The 25,239-nt window shown below is 35.5% G+C and overlaps 3 protein-coding genes and 1 non-coding gene across 5 annotated transcripts in view; 2 read left to right on the plus strand and 2 right to left on the minus strand.

Annotated features, from left to right (window-relative positions):
• The window catches only part of LOC137491248 (uncharacterized), a 697,259-nt gene that overhangs the window by 127,250 nt on the left and 544,770 nt on the right, over positions 1–25,239 (minus strand). The window lies entirely within an intron of this gene.
• The window catches only part of LOC137491174 (uncharacterized), a 293,575-nt gene that overhangs the window by 96,806 nt on the left and 171,530 nt on the right, over positions 1–25,239 (plus strand). The window lies entirely within an intron of this gene.
• trnal-uag (transfer RNA leucine (anticodon UAG)) lies at positions 348–429 on the minus strand. Its single transcript has one exon. It is a non-coding gene; the product is annotated as a tRNA-Leu (tRNA).
• LOC101883615 (uncharacterized) lies at positions 18,095–24,750 on the plus strand. The gene is made up of 6 exons (XM_073947473.1): positions 18,095–20,674; positions 20,785–21,112; positions 21,230–22,031; positions 22,128–22,337; positions 22,802–23,202; positions 23,382–24,750. The coding sequence occupies exons 1-6, from the start codon at positions 20,298–20,300 to the stop codon at positions 23,487–23,489; spliced, it is 2,226 nt and encodes a 741-aa protein (XP_073803574.1). The 5' UTR covers positions 18,095–20,297; the 3' UTR covers positions 23,490–24,750.

Consider the following 25,239-nt stretch of genomic DNA (forward strand, 5'->3'; position numbering starts at 1 on the left):
ACATTGTTGTTGTTATTATATTCAAATCCAGTTATAGAGTATTACTACTCTAATTGTGAATCTTTACTGTTCCTGTTTCAATAGGGTGCTCTTGCTAAAAGGAGCAATGGCAGAGAGAGACTTCCAGTGCAGACTTTAAGATGCTGCAATCTAATCGTGGGAAAGACACTTGCTCCTGAGCAGATTCGAGCTTGGGGATGTGTTGCTGTCACACCAACGAGTCTGCCGTGAGTTTCAAAGAACACATTATACTGAATAGTTGCCAACTGAAATGTACTCTCTCATTTCCAGCGGTCACTGAGAACACGCACGCACTCAAGCAGTTTGTCCGTGTTTAAAATCACATCTGGCAGCGGTGAGATTCGAACCCACGCCCCCAAAGAGACTGGAGCCTAAATCCAGCGCCTTAGACCCCTCGGCCACGCTACCCTAGATGTATCTAGTTGTAGAGAGGTCATTCTCAAGCATCCTAAAAGGACTGCCTGGCAGCGGTGGGATTCGAACCCACGCCCCCGAAGAGACTGGAGCCTGAACGCCAGCTGCCGAAGGATAGTCTGACAATATTTCACAAATGTTGAAGATGAGAGCCAATCGGAGCGATTCGCTCCAACATTGTAGCCAATCACGTTGCAGCGCTTCAACATTTGCAGCCAATCGCGGACCGGAATTCTCAACATTTTCAACATTTGACCAATCAGAGTCGAGACAATGTTGAAGCCGCGGGGGAGGAACTGTTCCAAGAATCACCGCTAGGTGTGCAGTCAAACAGGTCAGTCAGATGTCAATCAATTTTCCGAACTGAGCCGAAGGTACACGAAGGAATGACGCGGTCCTCTGGAGGCGGGTCAGAGGTCAAAAAAGTTCATTGACCATCAGTGATATTCAATGAACAGCATCATTCGACAGAGCACAGCATCGTTTTGCTTACAGTAAAGGATTTTTTCCGATAGTGATTTCTTAAAAAAGGTAGGAAAAACTACACAATTGCACGAATTAATATTTTAGTGTGTTGTATTTCAAATTTGGATACTTTAAATTTAAAACCGTTTAATTTATAGGAGAAAAATGTCTGGAAAATCTCATAAAGCCATGTCAGACGCTGACTGGATTTCACGTTTGAAAAAGTTTGCCAGCACAGGAGTTTGGCCATCAAATGAGGGAAACAGGCCAGCTCCTCGACAAAAAAAGTGGCATGAGATTTATCAAAGGGTGTGTATTTCGTTTACATGATATAACGTTTGTTGAAATTTGCTTAACAGAGTAACGTTAACTTGTTAGGCTTCAGTACATTCAGTACAGTATCTGTGTAAAACATGTCCCCAGCTAACAGGGAACGTTCCCAGAACATTCACTAACGTTCTTTAAAAGTTGCGGAAATGTTAGCACAAAACGTTATCAATAGAACGTTTTTAGAAGAGTCTCTTAACGTTGTTAACGTTCTTGTGACGTTATTAAAAAAACGTTCTTAAAACAAAGTTCTTGAAACGTCTTCAGAACGTTATTTGTACTCCATAAACGTTGTCATAATGTTGACAGAAAACGTTTTTAGAACAAAGTTTTTGGAACATCTTCAGAACGTTATTTGTATTTCATAAACGTTGTCATAATGTTGATGAAAAACGTTCTTAAAACAAAGTTCTTGGAACAACTTCAGAACGTTATTTGTACTTTATAAACATTGTCATAATGTTGACAGAAAACGTTTTTAGAACAAAGTTCTTGAAACATCTTCAGAACGTTATTTGTATTTCATAAACGTTGTCATAATGTTGATGAAAAACGTTCTTAAAACAAAGTTCTTGGAACAACTTCAGAACGTTATTTGTACTTTATAAACATTGTCATAATGTTGACAGAAAACGTTTTTAGAACAAAGTTCTTGAAACATCTTCAGAACGTTATCTGTATTTCATAAACGTTGTCATAATGTTGATGAAAAACGTTCTTAAAACAAAGTTCTTGGAACAACTTCAGAACGTTATTTGTACTTTATAAACATTGTCATAATGTTGACAGAAAACGTTTTTAGAACAAAGTTCTTGAAACATCTTCAGAATGTTATTTGTATTTCATAAACGTTGTCATAATGTTGATGAAAAACGTTCTTAAAACAAAGTTCTTGGAACAACTTCAGAACGTTATTTGTATTTCATAAACGTTGTCATAATGTTGATGAAAAACGTTCTTAAAACAAAGTTCTTGGAACAACTTCAGAACGTTATTTGTACTTTATAAACGTTGTCATAATGTTGATGAAAAACGTTCTTAAAACAAAGTTCTTGGAACAACTTCAGAACGTTATTTGTACTTTATAAACATTGTCATAATGTTGACAGAAAACGTTTTTAGAACAAAGTTCTTGAAACATCTTCAGAACGTTATCTGTATTTCATAAACGTTGTCATAATGTTGATGAAAAACGTTCTTAAAACAAAGTTCTTGGAACAACTTCAGACCGTTATTTGTACTTTATAAACATTGTCATAATGTTGACAGAAAACGTTTTTAGAACAAAGTTCTTGAAACATCTTCAGAACGTTATTTGTACTTGATGAACACTCTCATAAGGTTGATGTAAAACGTTCTTAAAACAAAGTTCTCGCAACGTCTTCAGAACGTTATTTGTACTTCATAAACGTTGTCATAATGTTAGTGAAAAACGTTCTTAAAACAAAGTTTTTGGAGCGTCTTCAGAACGTTATTTTTACTTCATGATCGTTCCCTCAATGTTGATAAACAAAGTTCTTGGAACATCTTCAGAACGTTATTTTTACTTCATGATCGTTCCCTCAATGTTGATAAACAAAGTTCTTGGAACGTCTTTAGAACGTTTATTGTACTTGATGAACATTGTCATAATGTTGATGAAAAACGTTCTCAGGACAAAGTTTACCTATTGTCTTCAGAACGTTATTTGTACTTGATGAACACTCTTATAAGGTTGATGAAAAACGTTCTTAAAACAAAGTTCTCGCAACGTCTTCAGAATGTTATTTGCACTTCATGAAGGTTGTCATATTGTTGATAAAATAACGTTCTTAGAACAAAGTTTTTGGAGCGTCTTCAGAACGTTATTTTTACTTCATGATCGTTCCCTCAATGTTGATAAACAAAGTTCTTGGAACATCTTCAGAACGTTATTTGTACTTCATAAACGTTGTCATAATGTTGATGGAAAACGTTCTTTGAATAAAGTTCTTGGAACGTCTTCAGAACGTTATTTGTACTTCATAAATGTTGTCATAATGTTGACAAAAAACGTTTTTAGAACAAAGTTCTTGAAACGTCTTTAGAACGTTATTTGTACGTAATGAACGTTCTTATAAGGTTGATGAAAAACGTTCTTAGAACAAAATTCTCGAAACGTCTTCAGAATGTTATTTGTACTTCATCAACGTTGTCATATTGTTGATAAAATAACGTTCTTAGAACAAAGTTTTTGGAGCGTCTTCAGAACGTTATTTTTACTTCATGATCATTCCCTCAATGTTGATAAAAACATTCTAAGAACAAAGTTCTTGGAACATCTTCAGAATGTTATTTGTACTTGATGAATGTTGCCACAATGTTGATAAAAAAAGTTTTAGAACAAAGTTCTTGAAATGTCTTCAGAACATGATTTGTACTTGATGAATGTTGTCACAATGTTGATAAAAAAAACGTTCTAAGAACAAAGTATTTGGAACATCTTCAGAACGTTTTTCGTACTTCATAAACATTGTAATTATGTTGAAAAAAAAACCTTTTTAGAACAAAGTTCTTGAAACGTCTTCAGAACGTTATTTGTACTTCATTAACGTTGTCATAATGTTGATAAAAAACGTTCTCTGAATAAAGTTTTCAGAACGTTATTTGTACTTCATTATCGTTCCCTTAATGTTGATAAAAACGTTCTAAGAACTAAGTTCTAGGAACATCTTCAGAACGTTATTTGTACTTGATGAATGTTGCCACAATGTTGATAAAAAAGTTCTTAGAACAAAGTTCTTGAAATGTCTTCAGAACGTTATTTGTACTTGATAAACATTGTCATAATGTTGATGGAAAACAATCTTAGAACAAAGTTCTTGAAACGTCTTCAGGACGTTATTTGTACTTAATGAACGTTCTCATAATGTTGATGGAAAACGTTCTTAGAACAAAGTTCTTGAAACGACTCCAGAATGTTATTAGTGCTTGATGAACGTTGTCACAATGTTGAAAAAAAAACGTTCTCAGCACAAAGTTTTTGGAACGTCATCAAAACGTTATTTGTACTTGATGAACGTTGTCACAATGTTGATAAAAAACGTTCTTGGCACAAAGTTCTTTAAAATCTTCAGAACGTTATTTGTACTTCATGATCGTTCCCTCAATGTTGATAAAAAACGTTCTAAGAACTTGGAACATCTTCAGAACATTATTTGTAATTCATAAACGTTGTCATAATGTTGACAGAAAACGTTTTTAGAATAAAGTTCTTGAAACGTCTTCAGAACATTATTTGTACTTGATGAACATTGTCATAATGTTGGTGAAAAACGTTCACAGAAAAAAGTTTTCGGAACGTCTTTAGAAAGTTATTTGTACTTGATGAACGTTCTCATAAGGTTGATGAAAAACGTTCTTAGAACAAAGTTCTTGAAACGTCTTCAGAATGTTATTTGGTCTTGATGAATGTTGTCACAATGTTGATAAAAAACGTTCTTGGCACAAAGTTCTTGAAATTTCCTCAGGACGTTATTCGTACTTGAAAGTTGTCAGAATGTTCATAAACTTTTTTAGAACAAAGTTCATGGAGGATGTCTTCAGGGCGTTATTTGTGCTTGAACTTAATCATGGGGTGCGATGTGGTGGCGCAGTAGGAAGTGCTGTCGCCTCACAGCAAGAAGGTTGCTGGTTCGAGCCTCGGCTAGGTCAGTTGGTGTTTCTGTGTGCAGTTTGCTTGTTCTCCCAGCATTCGTGTGGGTTTCCTCCAGGTGCTCCAGTTTCCCTCACAGTTCAAACACATGCGCTATAGGGGAATTGATGCACTAAATTGACCATAGTATGAGTGTAAATGAGTGTGTATGGATGTTTCCCAGAGATGGGTTGCAGCTGGAAGGGCATCCGCTGCGTAAAACATGTGCTGGATAAGTTGGCAGTTCATTCCGCTGTTGAGACCCCGCATCAATAAAGGGACTAAGCTGAAAAGAAAATGAATGAATGAACTTTGTCATAATGTTGATGGAAGATGTTTTTAGAACAAAGTTCTTGGAACGTCTTCATGAAGTTATTTGTTCTCAGGGATGGGCATAAAATTTTGTATCGAAATACTTCAGTGTCTTGTATTTTTGTCATTTCAAAATAACGTAAAATACTTTGCAAGATGTTTACAGTACATGATTACATCTTAAAAAGGAGGCCTCTGATCACTTGCCTATAAGCTTGTAATCAGAAGAATCACCTTCTAAATCACCTTCTATTTTTAGATGGTGGTCAATGATTCAAGTATGAATGGAAATTATGCTAAAAAGAAAGTAACAGACAAATGGCAAGGGTATATTCAGGAGCAAGTCAGCACACATTGAAAATAGCAGGTGAGTAGGGATGTAACGGTATCAGAATTTCACGGTACGGTAATACCTCGGTATGAATGTCACAGTACGGTATTTATTGAATCATTTACAGGAAAAAAAAAACTTTTGAAAATACTCCAAAAAAGTGCCAAAAGTGTCAATGACATACAAATTAGCCATCTATCTGTTAGCTTTGAAACAGGAACTTCAATTTTAATAACAAAAAATTATTAAACCATGTAAAAAAATAAAGTTTCAATTTAGTATTGTTAAAAACTCATCACATTCAACATTTAATCACTCACTTAGATAGAGATGGGTTTAAAGAAAAATTATCATATAACTATTATCTGGTAAAAGCTGGTATCTCTGGGTATTTACAATGTCCCCTGCAACAGAAAAAACCCCTCTCATTTGGGACTGAGGATTCTGGGACAGGAGAGATATGACTTGGCCCATGTTGACAGCAGTGGGGTAACGTTGTGCATTGTCTTTCCCCCACTTGAGAAGACAAACCATGAGTGAGATAGAGGTCTCTTTGCGGTACAAGTCAATGTCTGCATCAATCTGAACAGTGTGCTGTGTTTCTGCAGTCCCCATGACTGTTATTAGTCGTATTCCCCAACTTGCAGGCACGTGCAAACATAGGGCTCAACCTGTGCAGTGCACATGCCCTTTTTAGTCTTGGATAGAAAATGCCCTTCCAAAACGATCAAAAGTGCCCCCGCGACGCGACACAACCTCCGTCCAGTCCAGCCCTTCAGTAGGCGCGCGACAACACCTCCCTTGAGTATGCGCGCTCAACCCCCCCTCGGCGCTTTACAATACGCGCGCCACAACACAGCTGATCAGAACGCGCGCGACAGCACCGCTATTCAGCACGCGCGCGGCGACAACACCCGCTTTAGGTTCGATCATTTCCATCTTTTTTTCATCTCCGCTACTAGCAGCACACTCCATTTCCGCATTACTGGATCTGTAGCGACAACAGACCGCAAAGGATTATGGCCACGCCGGGGCTGATGGGAAATGAAGTTTCAGCTACCTCCCGTTCGCTTCATTCGCCTGAGCAAATTTTCTCAGAAGACCTATAGTTTTACCGAGTCATGCGACTTCGGTAATATCGAAAAAATTTAATATTGCGGTATGACGGTATTTACAATACCGTTACATCCCTACAGGTGAGCAATGCTAAGACCAGAGATAATGGCTGTATAGTGTACAATTCAGCATCTTTGCTTAAGAAATTAGATGGAATAATAAATATCTTAAAAACAGGATTTGGAGCTTCTAAACATCAATCAGTCAATATCTGACATTGTGCTTTATATTCATACGCTATACACATTTTATGTGCTGTGCATACAGGTCAGTTTAGCACCATGATCTGTTCACACTGGAAATCTGATACTGGCCACATTTATAAAAAAACAATGTGAACAGTTATGCAAAAAATCAGATCTGAAAAAAATCTGCATTCAGCACTCCTTGCTGTGTGAACCTGAGCCTGAGACAGGTCTAGTTAAAGAAGATCTGAATAAAAAATCTTGGGAGAATGAGTATACTGTACACATGATAGATAGATTGCTGATGTACAGCAGATGGCAAATAAATAAGACAAACAACATTAAAATAAGTCCTACACTGACGATACATTGTTTCAAATGACATTTCACCTACAGGTGCACTGTCTGGTTAATGAAGATAAAATCATTGGCCGTAGTGTATGTGTGTAAATGCAAGTGTGTTTGAGCGTTTCCCAGTGTAAGGTTGTGGCCGGAAGGGCATCCTCTGCATAAAACATATACATTCCGCTGTACGTGGCGATCCCTGATTAATGAAGGGACTAAGTTAAAAAAAGAAAATGAATGAATGATCATCTTCAAAACAGGACTTTCTGTATGAAAAGTTGTGCAAAATGTATACTGAACTCAAAGAGAAACACAGTTACTTTTAGGTTACAAGTCCTGCTTACTAACCATAAGGCCACAACTTCCCCTATAGGTGGATGAAGTGCCAGAGAAAATTTGTTGTTATCAAACAGTTTAATGGTGAAGGGATTGATCCAATAGGCTTATTAATAAAAGGTTTGCAAAGAAAGTTCCTGCTACCTTTAAAAAAAGTATTTTGTTGTATTTAAAAAAAAATAATAAAATATGAGACAATCTACCAGAAACATTTTCACTAATAAAAAATGTGACAGGGCCTGACCTTTAAGCTTGTTGTCTTCAAAAAATCACACAAAAGCAAGCATAAAATCATACAATTCAATGATAGAATGCATCCTTAATCACTGTCAGCTTCTCTTCCGTCAAATTATGTCACTTCAAAGTCAAAGGTGTATTGCATGCATTTTATGATAAATTTAATGCAAATGTGACAGGACTGACAGAAACATGGGAACAATAAATTATTTGTATAATATATTTGTAGTATTTATTTGTAGAATTTATTTATAGTTTCACGTTTTTTTAATCAATTGATGTGAATGAGAGCAACTTAAACTGGCTATTTGCTTTAAATATGTTTTAAGCAAAACATAATTATTAAAGCTGTAGATTCAATTGGGCTGAGGACAAAGACTACAGGGTTTGTACATTTGTAAAGTGTTTTAATAAAGAAAAAAAATCTGAGAACCAAATGACTGACATATTCCTTTACAGAAGAACTCACAGAATTCAACCATCAGGCCATTTTAAAATTTTTCTGATGAAATACTTATTATTCACTTTATTTAGAGGCGTCGGGGTGGGGCAGTATGCTGTCGCCTCACAGCAAGAAGGTCGATGGTTCAAGCCTCGACTGGGTCATTTGGCATTTCTATGTGGAGTTTGCATGTTCTCCCTGTGTTGGTGTGTTCTGGATAATGTGGCGGTTCATTCCGCTGTGGCGACTCCAGATTAATAAAGGGACTAAGCCGAAAAGAAAATGAATGAATGAATTCACTGTATTTATGTTTTTATTTCAGTAACATACAATGTAAATTTCAGCTAGAATGTCCCATAAAGTATTTTATTTTGAAACACATAAAATTTATGTATTTGATACTTTATTTATTTTAAAATATATTTCAATGTACTTTTGCTCATCTCTGTTTGTACTTGAAAGTTCTTATAATGTGAATAAATAATGTTCTTACAACAAGTCCTACCAACATTTTCAAAATAATTTGAAAGAAATTCAATACAGATTTTAAATGGAATGAAAATTTGTAATTTTTTTTTTTTTTTTAGAAAAAATAAATTAAGTTTAATGTTTATTTTTGACTGTAACTACATATCTGTCAGTCACCAATCAAATTCCCCCGTTAAACTAGTGTTTAGTTCTGGCAAAGAGCTTAGAATGTCATTCTAAGCTCTTTGGTTCTGGTTTAGTTTTGTTGGTTACCATAGTACCGTTGGAGGACTGGGCGCGCGCAGTCGCGCTCGCAGCCGCGCAACCTGCCTCATTTGAAGTTTGAATCGTAACGGACACCAGTGCAACGGAATTCAGAGGTAAGCACATTTTTCGATGCTTTATATGTTTTATTTATTCTCCTTATTTAGTTTTACCCACAAATAATGTAAAACGTGAATTCTGAGGTGTGTTTCGAATCTTGAAGCATTTAATACTTTCCAGCTTGTTTTTTTTCCGTCTTGTTTGCGCGCGCTCCTGTGACGCACATCAGCTCGAGGTACATGTTTAAGGACACGATGTAACTTACATGTTTAACGTTAACGTTAGTCTAATTTAGTGTTTTTAACTGTTTTAATTGGCATCTACATTTATGGCTTGGAAGTAGCCTAAAAACCTGGCTTCACATCGCGGCTAACTAAGAAACACGTTTGAAAGTTTACGTTACTGAGAAATGTTATGAACAATCTTTTTTATAGCCAATAAATAAAGTGAACTGCGGTCGTTTCACTGTTATTTGTGTTTCTTTTTACTTTTAGAGATGTACTCCAGAGACGTGCTAATGTACAGTTGAAATGGCTATGCCCATATGTAAGTTTGCCAAGTTAACATAACGTTTGTTACCTTTAATTATCTGTTAAAAAATTCTCAATGTTTTAACGTTAACGTTAGTTGGTAATACTCTCTTTCTAATGGCCTGTGTGCAAAAACCATCTTTGTTTAGTAATTGATATGCTATGTTGTGTGATATTATATTATTATTGATAATTTGTTTTGATGTTATGCTACACTGTATGTAACAATATTATAGTAACGTTACATGTATGGATTAAGTTAAAAATGAATGTTTGAAATACACTGTATAATAGCAGATACCAGGTGTAATGGCTTTTAAATTTCTGTATTATTTGGTAGCTCGAGTTGAGGGCATCAAGAACATACCGATGGCCCAAACCAGTGTCCGATTGGACAGACAAGAATGCTGTTGTAGATGCCTGACTACTACTGTGTTCTCTAAAGGTATGGAGCAAAACAGCACTTGTTACAAGGAAATTTGTGTTCATAAAGAATAGTGATATACTGTACCGGGTCCAGTACATATGATGTTAAACTTTTTAATTAATTTTTTAATATTATTTTTTTAGGTCTTCCCTTCTCTATCTAAAGCAAATATGGAATTAAAACAAACAAATAATTTAACATGCTATGTTAAAAATCTAAATATTAAAATCTTTTGGAGGATTTAAGATGCTGGTGACAATTGAAATGCGTCATCTCCATCTTGTGAAAAGGTCTATATCAGTGGTTCTCAAACTTTTTTTCATCAAGTACCACCTCAGAAAAAATTGTCTCTCCAAGTACCACCAAAATGAGCAGTATTGAACTACAGTAGCACAGTAGGCCCAGTAAAGCAGCTACAACTCTGCACAGTTAAAAAACGTGGTAGATTACCTCAGAAATATAGGCTATATGTCATATATGGCATATTATATACATCATTTTTCATAAATTTTGAAATGTGTGTAGCATGTACATGACATATTTCAATCCTCCGCGTACCACTAGAAGGAAGCCTGTGTACCACTAGTAGTACACGTACCACAGTTTGAGAACCACTGGTCTATATAATTGATATCTGCAAGACTGTTAAAGTTACTCGTGTTTTCAAACTTAAAGGGATAGTACACCTATTTTTTCACTTAGTCTCTTACAGTTAATATATTTTCTTCTTAACCTTTTTTTGTTTGCTTGTTGCAAAATCATCTTAATAAATTTCATGTATAACTAGGAATTAGCCTAAAAAAATCTGGCTACACATTGCAAAACAAAAAAATAATGTTATATTTGGCTGAGCAATGTTATAACCATTATCTTTGTTATAAACATTATATTTGTTGTTGTTGTTAACTTTTACTTTTAAAGATGTACTCCTAACCAGAGGTGCACTACGCAGCATTGAATGGAAAAAGCTTTGCCCATGTGTAAGTTTGCTAAGTTACTTTTTTTGTCAAGATTCTTTTTGCTTTGGTTGGTAATGTTCTGTTTATAATTGCCTGTGTTCACAAACCAGTTTTTGTCCTTGTTTGTTTATTGACAATTATACTATGTTCTGGTATGTTCTTTGTTTTCCTCCATGTCTTCATTCCTCTCGGATTACAGCAGTTTACTCATAGCAGTACCTAATTGGGTGTGGTTTGTATGTGCGTGCAATTAAAAATAGATATTTTTTTGCTTCATTAATCTTGTTAAAATGAAATGTAAATGAAACCCTAACAAGATCAATGAATTGGGAATATTCAGATTTCAAAATTATTCAAATAGATTAAATGTGACAATATTATCAGAAAAATATGGCTTGAGTTAAAAATAAATGTTTGAATTTAACTTTGCATATAGCAGATACCAGGTGTAATTGGTAATTTCATTTATTGCAGGTTTTCTGGAAGCTTGAGTTGAGGGCATCAAGAACATACCGATGGTCCAAATCAGTGTCAGCCTGGACAGACATCCATTGCAGTTCTTCTACACCACACTAATCTCTACTTTTGTATGGCTGCCTGACTACTATGCTGTTCCTTGAAGGTATTACTGGAGCAAAACAACAGCAGTGAAATTTGTGGTTATAAAGCATTGTGATATATGTGTTACAGGTCCAGTACATTTGTCATAAAGTTTAAGTCAAAAAAGAAAAAAAGTTATTTTTAGGATTTGCAAAAGTGTTTTTGTTTTCCCTTCTCTCTCCAAACCAAATATTGGTTTGTGTTCGTTTTAGTTGTTTTGATGGGATATTTGTCTCATTTGCCATGAAGGTATAGCTCCCTCTTTCTCCATATACAGCAATGGTCCCAAGATCTTCAAAGTCTAACTAAAAACTTTGTCAAAACATTGCATTTATCTTCAGTAGTTCAACTGTAATCATACAAAGCTCAAAGAACACATTTGTGCATCAAAAATACTGTAAAAGCAACTTATTTGCCTCTGCCACAACAGGTTACGGTGTGCGCTTGCTACTCGTAGTAAACACAAACCCTGATCTGATGCAAGAGAGATATAGGCAAACAAATTAGTATTTATCCCCAATTTTCAATATCAAGAAAGTGACTCTATAAGGTAAAGTAAATGCACACTTGATTATTACTTTAATGTACAAAGTTGTGGATGCGTGTCTTACAGCACAAAGCATAACATATCCTTTAAAGGAGAAATAAAGCACTCAGTCAAGTTAAAATTATTCTGTACGTTGGATTCCACTTTAATGGAAATATAACTAACAAACTCAATAAATGTAACCATTTAGCAGAAAACAGCATGTTTTACTATAGATTTTAGACCTAGGAAGCCGCCATTTTGGAATGTCGCTGTGTCTGACGTCACAGGGTTGCCTCTGTATTTGCACCAGCTCCACATCTACAACATTATGCGTTGGGATAAATTAGGGTGTCCAGTCTCCGTGTTCAGTCCTTTACTTCCACTGTATCTGTTCAGCTGAGTTAACAGAACCAACCTCATGACGTCAGACACAGCGATATTCCAAGATGGCGGCGCCCTAGGTCTAAATTCTATAGTAAAACATGCCATTTTCTGCTGAATGGTTACATTAATAGAGTTTGTTTAATATATTTTCTTTAAAGTGGAAATCAAATTACAAAATGTAAACTTGACTGAGTGCTTCATTTTCCCTTTAAATGTCCATGCTTAATTGGTCATTTATAAGGTCTATCGATTAAAAGGGTTGCGGACAAATTTTAACACCTATATATAGGCCTATGTAGGTAGAGCTGCATGATTCTAGCTAAAATGAGAATCATGATTTTTTGCCTAAAATAAAGATCAAGATTTTCTCATGATTCTATAGATGTAAAATAAAGATTAGTATGAGTGGGCTGTTATTATTGTTTTTCCTCAAACATATGGTATAAAGACAATAATAATATGTGTAGGTCTACTGTTGGTTTTGAATAAATTTTAAATAGACTTTGAAAGGTGGACTTGAATAGACTTTACATTTGTCCTGGTCATTAATGCACAGTAAAGTGATGACATCAGAATACAACTATTCATAATTCTGATGTTGAAGACTTGTGCGGCCGCCTTTGCTTCTCTAATTGTAGAAATTGTAGAATTGTAGAAATGTTGAATTATGATCATCTAGGGCAGTGGTCACCAAACTTGTTCCTGGAGGGCCGGTGTTCTGCAGATTTTAGCTCCAACCCTAATCAAACACACCTGAACAAGCTAATCAAGTTCTTGCTAGGTATACTTGAAACATCCAGGCAGGTGTGTTGAGGCAAGTTGGAGCTAAACCCTGCAGGGAAACCGGCCCTCCAGGACCAGGATTGGTGACCCCTGATCTAGGGAGTCGAATCGAGATCGCAATCTTTTTTTGATTAATTGTGCAGCTCTATATGTAATGTTAACCGACATACTGCTTAATTTCTTGCTTTATCACCACTGTAACAAAAAATCTGTTACTGTCACAGCCCTACTTTGACTGTCTCAGGACCATAGCTGTCTCTGGAGGATGAGGAGCTCTCATATTTCATCCTAGTTTGTGTTCTGAAGATGAACAGTTCTCCGGGAATTGTAATGATACAAAAGAGTAACAACAAGATTCATGTTTCTGGGTGAATTGACACTTAATGTGAAAAATATTTTAAGACCACAGTGTAATTGCAAAATTTAACGACTAGGTGATAATAGTCTTGCATCCACTATTATGGACCATCATGGTAGGACCCCTGGCAATAACAGCATCAACATAAACATGCAATTTTAATTATACTAATAATACTTAATAACAAACTGCTATTACTGTTGTAACATGATTTAGGTTAAATGCTATAATAATAGTCAAATAGGCCTAAATATGTCAAGGTATAACATGTGTTTGTGAGAGAGAATCAAATCATACATTCTGCTCTTAATATTTTCTTTATGATTTACTGAAATATTGTTTACGTTTCACTGTCACAGGTGCTCAGTTTTGCTCCAGTAATGCTAAGCACAACAGATGCATCAATCAGCCGATGGGTATAAGGCACAAGTTAACGTGAGCCCAGTTGACACGAGTCCATAATCATAATAAAAAATGATTGTACTGTATCAACTGATTGTTGATGAGGGATTATTATCTCAGCTTTTTCAGGGTGATTCAGGTGACATATTTAATCAAATTAGATGGGTTGGTCAGTGAAGTTAACTTCACGTAGGCTGTAACAGCTTTGTATAGTCAAAAGTTAACACAAGTCCACAACCACAACAAATAAAATACATTGATTTTTACAGATTCAAATACAAAGAATGTTCAAGCAATTTTTGCATTTGATTGGCTCACCTTGATAATCTAGTATTGGCTCTGGCAATACCTTTCTCTGTGATACTGCTGTTAACTTTGAAGTCAATTGTTTTTATATTTTCTGGTTTATTGTCTTTTGTTTTAATTTTTTTGTTGTTGTGTATAGTTTTCTGTAATTTCATTGTGAATTCTATTTCCACTTCTTTGATGTAAATAGAATTGCTTAATGTTCTATTGTAATTAACATTAATTGTAATGAAAATTAAAGTGCAAATGTACTGTAAATCATAAATGTATCAAGTATTTTAAAATATTTAAATAAAGTGAATATAATTGGCCTTAAATACAGAACTATCAATTTCTACAAAAATGTGACCTTAATGCTTAATTTAAATGCCAGATTTAAAAATAATGGTTCAAAGATTTGGTACAAGATTTGATCAACCAAAATGCCACAAAATAACAACAGTAAGAACCAACATTATTAATTCTTATGGGTTAGGTTAGAGTTTACATCATTTTTGTAATTTATATTATTGTTACCTGTCATTAGAATGGTTGAAGAGTTCAGAGAATCTCAGAAAAAAATGTTCTGACCTTAAATTAACTTTTAAAGAATGTGGCCATTTTAACGTTCTTAGAATGATATATTTTAACTGAATTGTAGGTTTTTACAACGTTGTAAGAATGTTATGCTAACCATAAAAACGTTCTAGCAACGTTAAGCAAACTGGACATTTCAACGTTCTCTGAACATTTAAAAAAACATTCTTAGAAAGTTAAATTTTGGTTGAAATTTAGATTATTTAGAGCCCTGTAAGAATGTTATTCAAACCATAAAAAACATTCTTACAATGTCAAGTAAACTGGATATTTCAAAGTTATTGTAACATTAAAAAACTAAATTTAGAACGTTGTAATTTGGCGGAAATTTAGGTTTTGAGAACGTTATTCTAACCATAGAAAAACGTTTTGGCAATGTCAAGCAAGCTAGACATTTAAACATTCGTGGAACGTTCCAATAATTGGTGGAAATTTAGGTTTTGAAAACGTAAGAACATTATGCTATTCATAAAAAACTTTTTAGCAACGTCAGGCAAACAGGACATTTTAACGTTCTTGGAACGTTCCAAATAAACGTTCTTAGAACATTATTTTTTGGTGGAATTTTAGTTTGGAGAATGTTGCAACAACGTTATCCTAACCATAAAAAAACACGTTCTAGCAACATTAAGTAAACTGGACATTTCAACGTTCTTGTAACATTCCAAGTAAACGTTCTGAGAACTTTATATTTTGGTGGAAATTTAAGTTTTAAGAACGTTGTAACATTGTTATCCTAACCATCCAAAAACGTTCTAGCAACATTAAGAAAACTGGACATTTCAACATTCTAGAAACATTAAATATACGTTCTTAGAACGTTATATTTTGGTGTAAATTTAGGTTTTTAAGAACGTTGTAACAACGTTATCCCAACCATAAAAAACGTTCTAGCAAAGAACGTTGTAACAACGTTATCCCAACCATAAAAAAACGTTCTAGCAACATTAAGCAAACTGGACATTTCAACGTTCTTGGAACATTCCAAGTAAACGTTCTTGAAACGTTATATATTGGTGAAAATTTAGGTTTTAAGAACGTTATAACAACGTTATCCCAACCATAAAAAACGTTCTAGCAACATCAAGCAAACTGGACATTTCAACGTTCTTGGAACATTATAAGTAACGTTCTTGAAACGTTATATATTGGTAGAAATTTAGGTTTTAAGAACGTTGTACCAACGTTATCCCAACCATAAAAAAACGTTCTAGCAACATTAAGCAAACTGGACATTTCAACGTTCTTGGAACATTCCGAATAAACGTTTTTAGAACGTTATATTTTGGTGGAAAATTAGGTTTTAAGAACGTTATAACAACGTTATCCCAACCATAAAAAACGTTCTAGCAACATTAAGCAAACTGGACATTTCAACGTTCTTGGAACATTCCGAATAAACGTTTTTAGAACGTTATATTTTGGTGAAAATTTAGGTTTTAAGAACGTTGTAACAACGTTATCCAAACCATAAAAAAACGTTCTAGCAACATTAAGCAAACTGGACATTTCAACGTTCTTGGAACATTACAAGTAAACGTTCTTGGAACGTTATATATTGGTGGAAATTTAGGTTTTAAGAACGTTGTAACAACGTTATCCCAACCATAAAAAAACGTTCTAGCAACATTAAGCAAACTGGACATTTCAACGTTCTTGGAACATTATAAGTAAACGTTCTTGGAACGTTATATATTGGTGGAAATTTAGGTTTTAAGAACGTTGTAACAACGTTATCCCAACCATAAAAAAACGTTCTAGCAACATTAAGCAAACTGGACATTTCAACGTTCTTGGAACATTCCAAATAAACGTTCTTAGAACGTTATATTTTGGTGGAAATATAGGTTTTGAAAACGTTGTAGCGATGTTATCCCAACCATAAAAAAACGTTCTAGCAACATTAAGCAAACTGGACATTTCAACATTCTTGGAACGTTACAGATAACGTTATGAGAACGTTCTTACAACCTAAATTTGTTAGCTGGGTCATACTTGTTTTTAAATATTAAAGTGTTTTAAATTGCATGTATTTTGAGATTTACGTCGAATAATTTAGTAAGTTTGACCGTTTATGAGAGAGATCTGAAAAGGTGGGGGAAGGGATTATGAGTACAGTATACAGCATGTGGTTTTAAGGCCTGAAATGTTCCTGTCCAGTTCCTTTTATTCTTCTTTTCGTTTTTGGAGATACAAACTGTACGATTACATATTAGACAAATATTAAACACATTCTAGAAACAGTGGTAAATTAATTTACAGAGCTATTGTGTGCTTTATTAAGGGAGTCATTGAGTAAAAATTCTTATTTAGTTATAAAAGTTTTTTGTATTGTATAAAATTATTTAATATATCTTTCATGATTTTTTCAGATTGAGAAATGCCCATTGCAATCTCGTGGGCAGAGGACTTTGCTTGGAGGTGTGCTGAAATGCACATGTGGTTTTCACACTCAAAAGGTACATTTTTGAGTCAATATGTGTTTATTTTTATTTACTAGAATGCCTTTCCTTTTTCATGATTATATGTATTTTTGTGATTTATTTTCAGCAGAGTACTGCTTCTGCTGCTCCAGCACAAACGGTGCAACAACCTGCCCCTACTGTACCTGCTCAGGAGGTGATGGAGACGAGACAACTTGAGGCCCAGCCCCAGCCCCCGTCTACTCCATCAGTGGCATCAAAGATTTCACCGCAATTGTCAATGGTACATTTTTTTAAAAATCAAAAGAAATGACAATTTCAGTGTTTCAAGTGTTCAAGGTGTTCAGTTCAAAGTTCAGTTCAAAGTTCAAACATAGGAGAGAAAAGAACAAAAAGCAATAAAAAAGTTGAGGTGTTGCTAGAGACCTGCTTCTTTTCACACCTCTTGTACAGCAGGGGGGTAGCAGACACTTGCTGATTGGTCGGTTTGAGTTTCTGTGATTGGATTAAATTACATGGTCAGGTCATGGTCAGGGTCACAGTTTTTAAAGCTACATTTTAACCTCTTGTCTTCAGATAATGATACATAATAAACACTAATAGTAAATACTTTGTTTTGATTTTAAGTGTAAGCTAAAATTTGTACTTTTTCTAAACAACGAGTCTGAGGTATTATCTTGAAAAAGTACTTATTTAAAAATATATATATATTTTTTTTTGCTACCACAGGTATGATAATATTTTTTCTTCTGGGAGAAAGTCTTATTTGTTTTATTTCGAATACATTTTTCAAGGTCAATATTATGAGCCTCTTTAAGCTTTTTTTTTTTTTTTTTGGCATAGTCTACAAAACAAACCATCGTTATACAATAACTTGCCTAATTACCCTAACCTGCCTATTTAACCTAATTTACCTAGTTAAACCTTCAAATGTCACTTTAAGTGGTATAAAAGTGTCTTGAAGAATATCTAGTCAAATATTATTTACTGTCATCAGGGCAAAGATAAAATAAAACAGTTCTTAGAAATGAGTTATTAAAACTTTGATGTTTAAAAAAATGTGCTGAACAAATCTTCTCTCCATTAAACAGAAATTGGTGGAAAAAAATAAAAAAGCGGGCTAATAAATCAGACTTCAACTGTATATAACACATAGTGTGATGTTGTAATATACAATGTATGTTTTTGTTGAAATGCATGATGTAATAATAGTACAATAATACTGTATATAACATAATGCAATACTTTATTCCTTTGGTAGTAAAAAAAAAATATTTGTTTGCATATTGCTCCTTGATCCAGAAAACTATAATTTTAATCAAAGCCTAATGTGTCACATTTATTTGCAATGAACCAGTTGTCTAATTAAATCTATTCTAACTTATATCTTATTTCTACATGTAAAAGTAGCAGAGGGTGGTAGTAAAAAACAGCTTGAACTCGAAACACTGTAGAGAAATCAAACTGATTGTACAACAGACATATAGAAAGATAGTTTCTAATTGCTTGAAATTTAATGTGATATACACTAATGTTCAAAAAATTATTATTGTTAAAATATAAAAGCTTAATATTACTCATATTTTGCAAGAATTCTATTGTGTTTGATTTGCTCATAAATTAAGTAGATTTTATTTGATTTGAATTGTTTGAATAAATTATTATTTATTTAATTTGCCTATATTATTATTTCACATTATTCCAGTTTTTACTAAATATTTGATCAAATAAATGTAGCCTTAATAAACATAATTAAAACATAAAAAAAATACATTGAGCAGATCGCAAACCTTTGAACAGTAGTGTACATTTTGCCATTGTGAACACAGTGTTTTTACTGAAATGCTTATTGTCTTGCCCTTTTTGAGTTCACCAAACCAAGATTTTCCGGATCCCACATTGCTGCAGCAAAGCCAAATCTTAGTGTGGCTAGAAGACCATCCCAGGTTGACGTTCAGCCCAGTTCAGCAGTGTGTAGTGCTTCTACACCAAGCACGGCTGTAAGTATTGTCATAATCCACATAGCTTTCGGAGAGAATTTGGTATAAGCATTTGTTTTACGTAAATTCGTATTTTTATTAAGTACAGTCACATTAAATCTCAATAAAACATCTCTGTAGTATTCTTTTAGTGCATAAAAACATATATTAAAAATAAGCACCATTCTTTAAACTTTTTGTTCTGCATAGAAGCGCTGTGACAAGATTTTACAGTTTAGCAGCAATCATTCATTTCCAATGTATTTTATACATTAATGTTCAAATAAAGTAATGGTTGCAAAAAATTCTGATTAGTTAATGTTACTTTTAGATATATATTTATAAAATGCACTTTGTTATACTGCTTGTTTGTACAGACTCAGGACCTTCAAGTTTCTGCCCCCGTCCTCACATCCACTACGGCAGTGACCAGTTCCACAGAGCCATCCAGCATTGTCTCAGTAAGTAATTTCATATTTTCTGTCCAAAAAAAGGTAATTTGGTTTGCATATTTGCTGCCCCAGCTGAATTCACACAAAGTGGTTTTAAGACCAGCCAATTAAATTGACTTGATGTTAATTAACTAAGCTTGATATATGTATAAATGTTAACAAAATAAAGAGAGGAAAAAATAAAGCAAAGAATCACAAAAATTACGCCTTCTGTTGTTGATATTTTATGTTCACAGTAGTAAAAAAAAGAAAATGGATGGAAAAGAAGTAGAAAGGAAAAAGAGAAATAACTATATTGGAAAATACTTTTGCTTCTTTAAAGAAAATGTTTATTGGTGAAATTCTATTAATGCTTTTTGGAATTGAAAAACATAATAAGGTATTTAAAAACAATCACTTAAAATCAAAGGTATTTAGATTATAATCATGATATCATGTGAGGGCACTCACTCAAATATGTAAGGTGCATTTACATAACCAGACTAAAGGTTTTATCTATTTTCCTTCACAGACTGCACCTTCTGGGTTATTGTTGCAAGCTCCATCAGCTGTTCCACTTCCGCGCCTTTGGGCTGAAACCTTGCCACCAGAGGATTGCCAGCAGGCTTTTTAAAATGGGGTCCAAAGGAAAGCCAGAGCTTCGAGACAACCTCCAGCTCTGGTATTACCCTCCACAGCCTGCACTTACATACAATCAGGCTCCAGCTCCAGACAGATTTTTCTGTCATTCACTTTTGCTGTGGATGCCATACAAGCTGAGGAGGGTCAAAGTCCTTTGCCCTAATCCTGCATGTGGACAGCATCAGCTGACAGGTGGAGGTCTGCACAAAAGGGCACGGCAGGTTCTGGACATCGACAGGATGTACAACATGGTTACAGAAACCCTCATCTGTACCAAGTGCAAAGCCTCGCATGTGTCCTGGAGTCAGACTGTCTTGCAGCAGCTGGATCTTGGCCATCGCTCAGAGTTTCGGGTCATTCTTACACAGAAGTGAGTAATTGAACACCTTTATTCCTCGTGCAGTTGTTAACCTATCATCACAGATATATGAAAATACTTTACAAATTATATGTTTATATTAATATTCTTCTGTTCCTAAGGTACGCCTGTGATATAAGAGTCATTCGCCTACTGTGTGAGCGTGGACTAGGCAACAGCCCCACAAGGGTCATCAAACAACTGAAGGAAAACCACAGTGAAGAGTGGCTCCAGCGTCTAGCCCGCTACACCACTCAGTGTGTGGATTTCCTCAGTGGACCTGGGGTGTTGCCGATCACCTTCCAGGAGCCCCCAGCACCTACAGTTGTGCCAAGCTGCAAGTGGCTCCTCACTGTCTACAGCCAGGACATCTTGACAAGGTTGAATGAAATCCATGCCAGGATAACATCGACCCATGGGTCCATCTTGAAGATGGATTCAACTAAAAAGGTTAGTGGATATTCATCAATTTATAATTTCTTTATTCTATTCCAGCATTGGTAAAAACCCTTTGTGTAGTCTGCTTGATCTGACGATACACCATGGTTCTTCTCTTGTCTAATCTAGATCACAAAAAAGCTGGCCGGGACAGCAAAAGGAACAGGACTCTGGCTCACCTCTGTTGTCAATGAGTTTGGTCAGGTGCTGATAAGTGTGCTCACTGCCCAGGAAGGAGCAGGACTGGACAGGATGGTGGATGGGCTGGTCAGAAGATACCAGGAGGCTGGTGTGGATCCACCTGCTGTTTTGTATGTGGACTGTGGGTGCTGCACTGATGTGGGTGAGACCAAACTCAAAGCCAGGTTTAGAGGATGGCCGGAGTTAACTGTGAAATTGGACATCTGGCACTTTATGCGCAGGATTGCTGTGGGATGTACAACTGATGCTCATCAACTGTATCCCATCTTCATGTCACGGATCCCTGCGTGCATTTTTGAATGGGATGCGGCTGATGTTTCTTTGCTACGCCAAGCAAAGCGAGCACTGTTGATGTCCCAAGGTTGGCCTGCGTTGACAGATGCTGATGTCAACAAGCATCTCACCAGGGAGGAGCTGGCTCTCCATTGCCGGAGGAGGACCCGTGGGGAGGAGACTACCATCCTTCTACTTGAACAGCTTCTTACTGAGCTCATGAGCAACAAGGGCAATGACTCACTGGGCGTTCCTCTTTTAGACAAGGAAAGGATGGGGCACATCTGGAGTGTCCAAAAAAAGCATATAAAATGCATTCAGGACCCCCCTGGTGTCGCGCTCTATACTGAAACGGGGAGCATAACCAAGGGAGGTGTTCTGCTACGGACCTACAGATGTGCCAGGGGCTCCACGTCTCTCGAGTCCTTTCATTTACACCTCAATCGTTTCATCCCAGGTATGATTCTGCACAAACATTGTGTAAAAACGCATTAAATGTCTTTGTGTGTTTGTTTTTTAATTAAGTCCTAAACATTGTTTTTAATATTTACAGGGTACAGCGCAAATAGTCTGAACTTTCAGATTTATTTGCTGGAGGGACTAAACAGGTGGAACCAGGACCGGGAGGCTGCTTCCTTGGCATCTGAACCATCAGCTTTACGCAGCTACACAGGAGAACTTGTTCACTGTGTAAACTGCAACTTTGAAAAGCTGTTTGGGAGAAAAGTGGTGCCCAACTTTTGTCCGCCTGCACGTTACACTGGTAAGAGATTTTGCTATTGTTAATAAACCTGCAATTTCTGTGTTCTCTCCATCTACTGTATCCAGTTTGATACAGTAGGTCAATGTTCATGAGCTTTGTGCTGTGAAATCTTTGCTTGTCTTTAAATATTTGTAAGAACAAATGTATTGTTTCATGACTATTTACTGAAGTAAAGCAAGATACAAAATTATTATTACATTATTTTTACATATCATTATCAAACATAATGCTACAAGCTTTGAGGGAAATTTATTTGTACATTTCTCTGTCTTCGTTGTATTTCCATTGCATTTCATTAGATGTTTTGTCCAGAATATTTATTATGTTTTGGATCTCTGATTAAAATGTTTGTTTTTGTTTGTTTCTTCCTTGACGTTGAGCTTTTAAAACTACTTGCTACTTCAACACCCAATCAAACATGGCTCTTAAAATTTGTTTATTTATGTTTTATTTATTTTTTTCAGGTGAGCTCATTGGAGTGCAGTATCTGTTCCAGCAGACTGGTCAGGCACTGCAGAACATGAACCCAGACTGTGAGCAGACTGCTGAGCTCATTGAGGATCTCAATGTGGATAAGCGAGAAGAAGATGAGGGCTTCTGTGACATCAGTGAGGATCACACTATTGTTGATCTGGAGGCTGCTCTGTCACCATCCTCCTCCACATTGAGATCGGGTTCCTCCACTGCAGTCACCAGCAGTGTCGCTTCTTTGCCAGTCTCCACATGCCCTGCACTGGTCCCTGACCCACCTGCGCAGCCTGAAGAACCAATTTCACCTGTGCCCTTAGAGCCAGAAGAGGCTACGGAAGATGATGACGAAGACAATGATGATGACGACGACGATGATGATGGTGATGAAGAGACTGTAAGTCCCACTAATTTCTGTCTTTACAGTGATCTAGAATAATTTTAAAATAAAGTGTAAAGTCAAACACGCATCAGGTTTGTTTCCGTAGTGCAGCTTCAACATGATAACAGAAACAATTATGGAATTATGCATTGAAAAATTTAATATGCTATTTTATTTTGTTGTGCTTTCATTAGGCTGTTGACTACCAAAATATTCCGGGCTTCCAGCATGTGGACAGGCTGGCTGAATATCTGGTTGAGCTCCGGACCCACAAAAGCCTCAGCCTTATGGAGACAGATTAGACTCAATAATAATTCACGCAAAAGACACGATGTACACATGCTTAGCCAAATTCACGTGTATAAAATGAAATTCACGTGCGTAAAATATTTATTTATATTCACAAAAAAATTTCACGTGCACAGAATAAAAATACATTTTCATAAAATACGTTTCACAAATGCAAAACACGATTTGCAATTGTATAAGAGTGTACAAAAAGTTTTGAATGTTTAAAACTTGCGAGTTCATCCTGAATGAGAATGTGCTAATCCTCTTTTACATACGACTCCCCCTGGATACGTGTGTGTGTATTATTGAGACTTTCCTGCCAGAGTCAGGGTAACTCGTACCTTTCAGCCAATCAGATGAGAGCTGTAGTCAATGACACCAACTCTGCGCTTCATTTGCGCAGACTGTTTCTCTCCAGCATAGCGAACGGAGAAAACAGCAGTCGGAGTTGCACTTTTTTCATTTATTTAATTATTTGTCCATAGCCTCACTCCTTTTATCCATTATTTTGCCACAGCTCCGCTCTTATTTATTTTCTCTCAGCCTCATGAGCGGAGTGTAGCCTGCAGAATGATGAATTATCATTCCAGCGACTTGAGCATAGCAGTACCACTGTGGTTTAGCGGTCAGTATGTTGCATAATCAAGTCCCCGACCCGGGTTTGATCCTCACCTGGCTTAAGCTTTTTTTTTTTTTTCATTTTTATTGTTAAGACATATAAAACTGTAAGGTAGTTGAACATTTGAAGTTCCAAAGCAGCTGTTTTCTTCAAAAAGACTTGATAGTGTAATTAGAAACTGACTTGGAAATGACCTTATTTTAATATAGTCAGTCGTGAACTGAGGTGGGCCGGTCGAAGGCTTGAAACTCCAGGGCTGAAAAGGAGTCCCACTCCGGCCCTGATTATATCCAATAAATGTAAACAAGCTGCTGTTGTGCTTTAGTAATATAATATGTAGAATATAAATATAACATTAATACTTTTCGGAATATTTTTAACACAAATCGAGCCTCTGGGATCATTTCAAACATGTTTGATGCCCCTCAGGATTTTAACCCAACTTACAGCCGGATCACCGAAGAGAAGAGCTGAGGAGAATCACGTCAGTTTTAATAAATTAGGTTTTAATTTTTTTAAGTCTATAGAGACTTTGCAGAATAAAAATGCTTAATCATTCCAGTAGTTAGCACATACAGATCAGTAATGAGAACCAGTGATGAGACATTCCAAACGCATACATAAGCAAAACTGAAACTAACAGAACACACGACACTACCAAAATAAAACATTGTATTTAATGCTGAAAGAAGGTCAACCAGTTTAACATATCATACCGCATTCACAATAGCCTTATTAATTTAATTAGGCTATAATGTCCTTGACCACCGGCAAATCAGAATGTTCAACTGGACATCACTTTAGTTCTTTGTTCAGAGTCGCTGCCTCAGTCAATCAAATCCAGTCAAATGAAGATTACAGCTCAGACTACATTGATTTTAACCCGATTTATGCCTGATTTTCACCTTCTGGGAAAAGGAGATAAATAGGTTTACTACAGCTCGTGATAAGCAATAAAACACTTAGTTTATGTTGTCATATTTTCATTGTAAATTTTTTAGTTTCTAGTTTAATAAACAAAAATATACTCATAAGCATCATTTAAAATGATTATTTATATAATTATTACGGAATGATAGGGTATATTATACATATTATATTACTAGAGCACAACAGCAGCTTGTTTACATTCATTGGATATA

The sequence above is a fragment of the Danio rerio genome, chromosome 4, assembly GCF_049306965.1.
Source record: "Danio rerio strain Tuebingen ecotype United States chromosome 4, GRCz12tu, whole genome shotgun sequence".
Classification (NCBI taxonomy): Eukaryota; Metazoa; Chordata; class Actinopteri; order Cypriniformes; family Danionidae; genus Danio; species Danio rerio.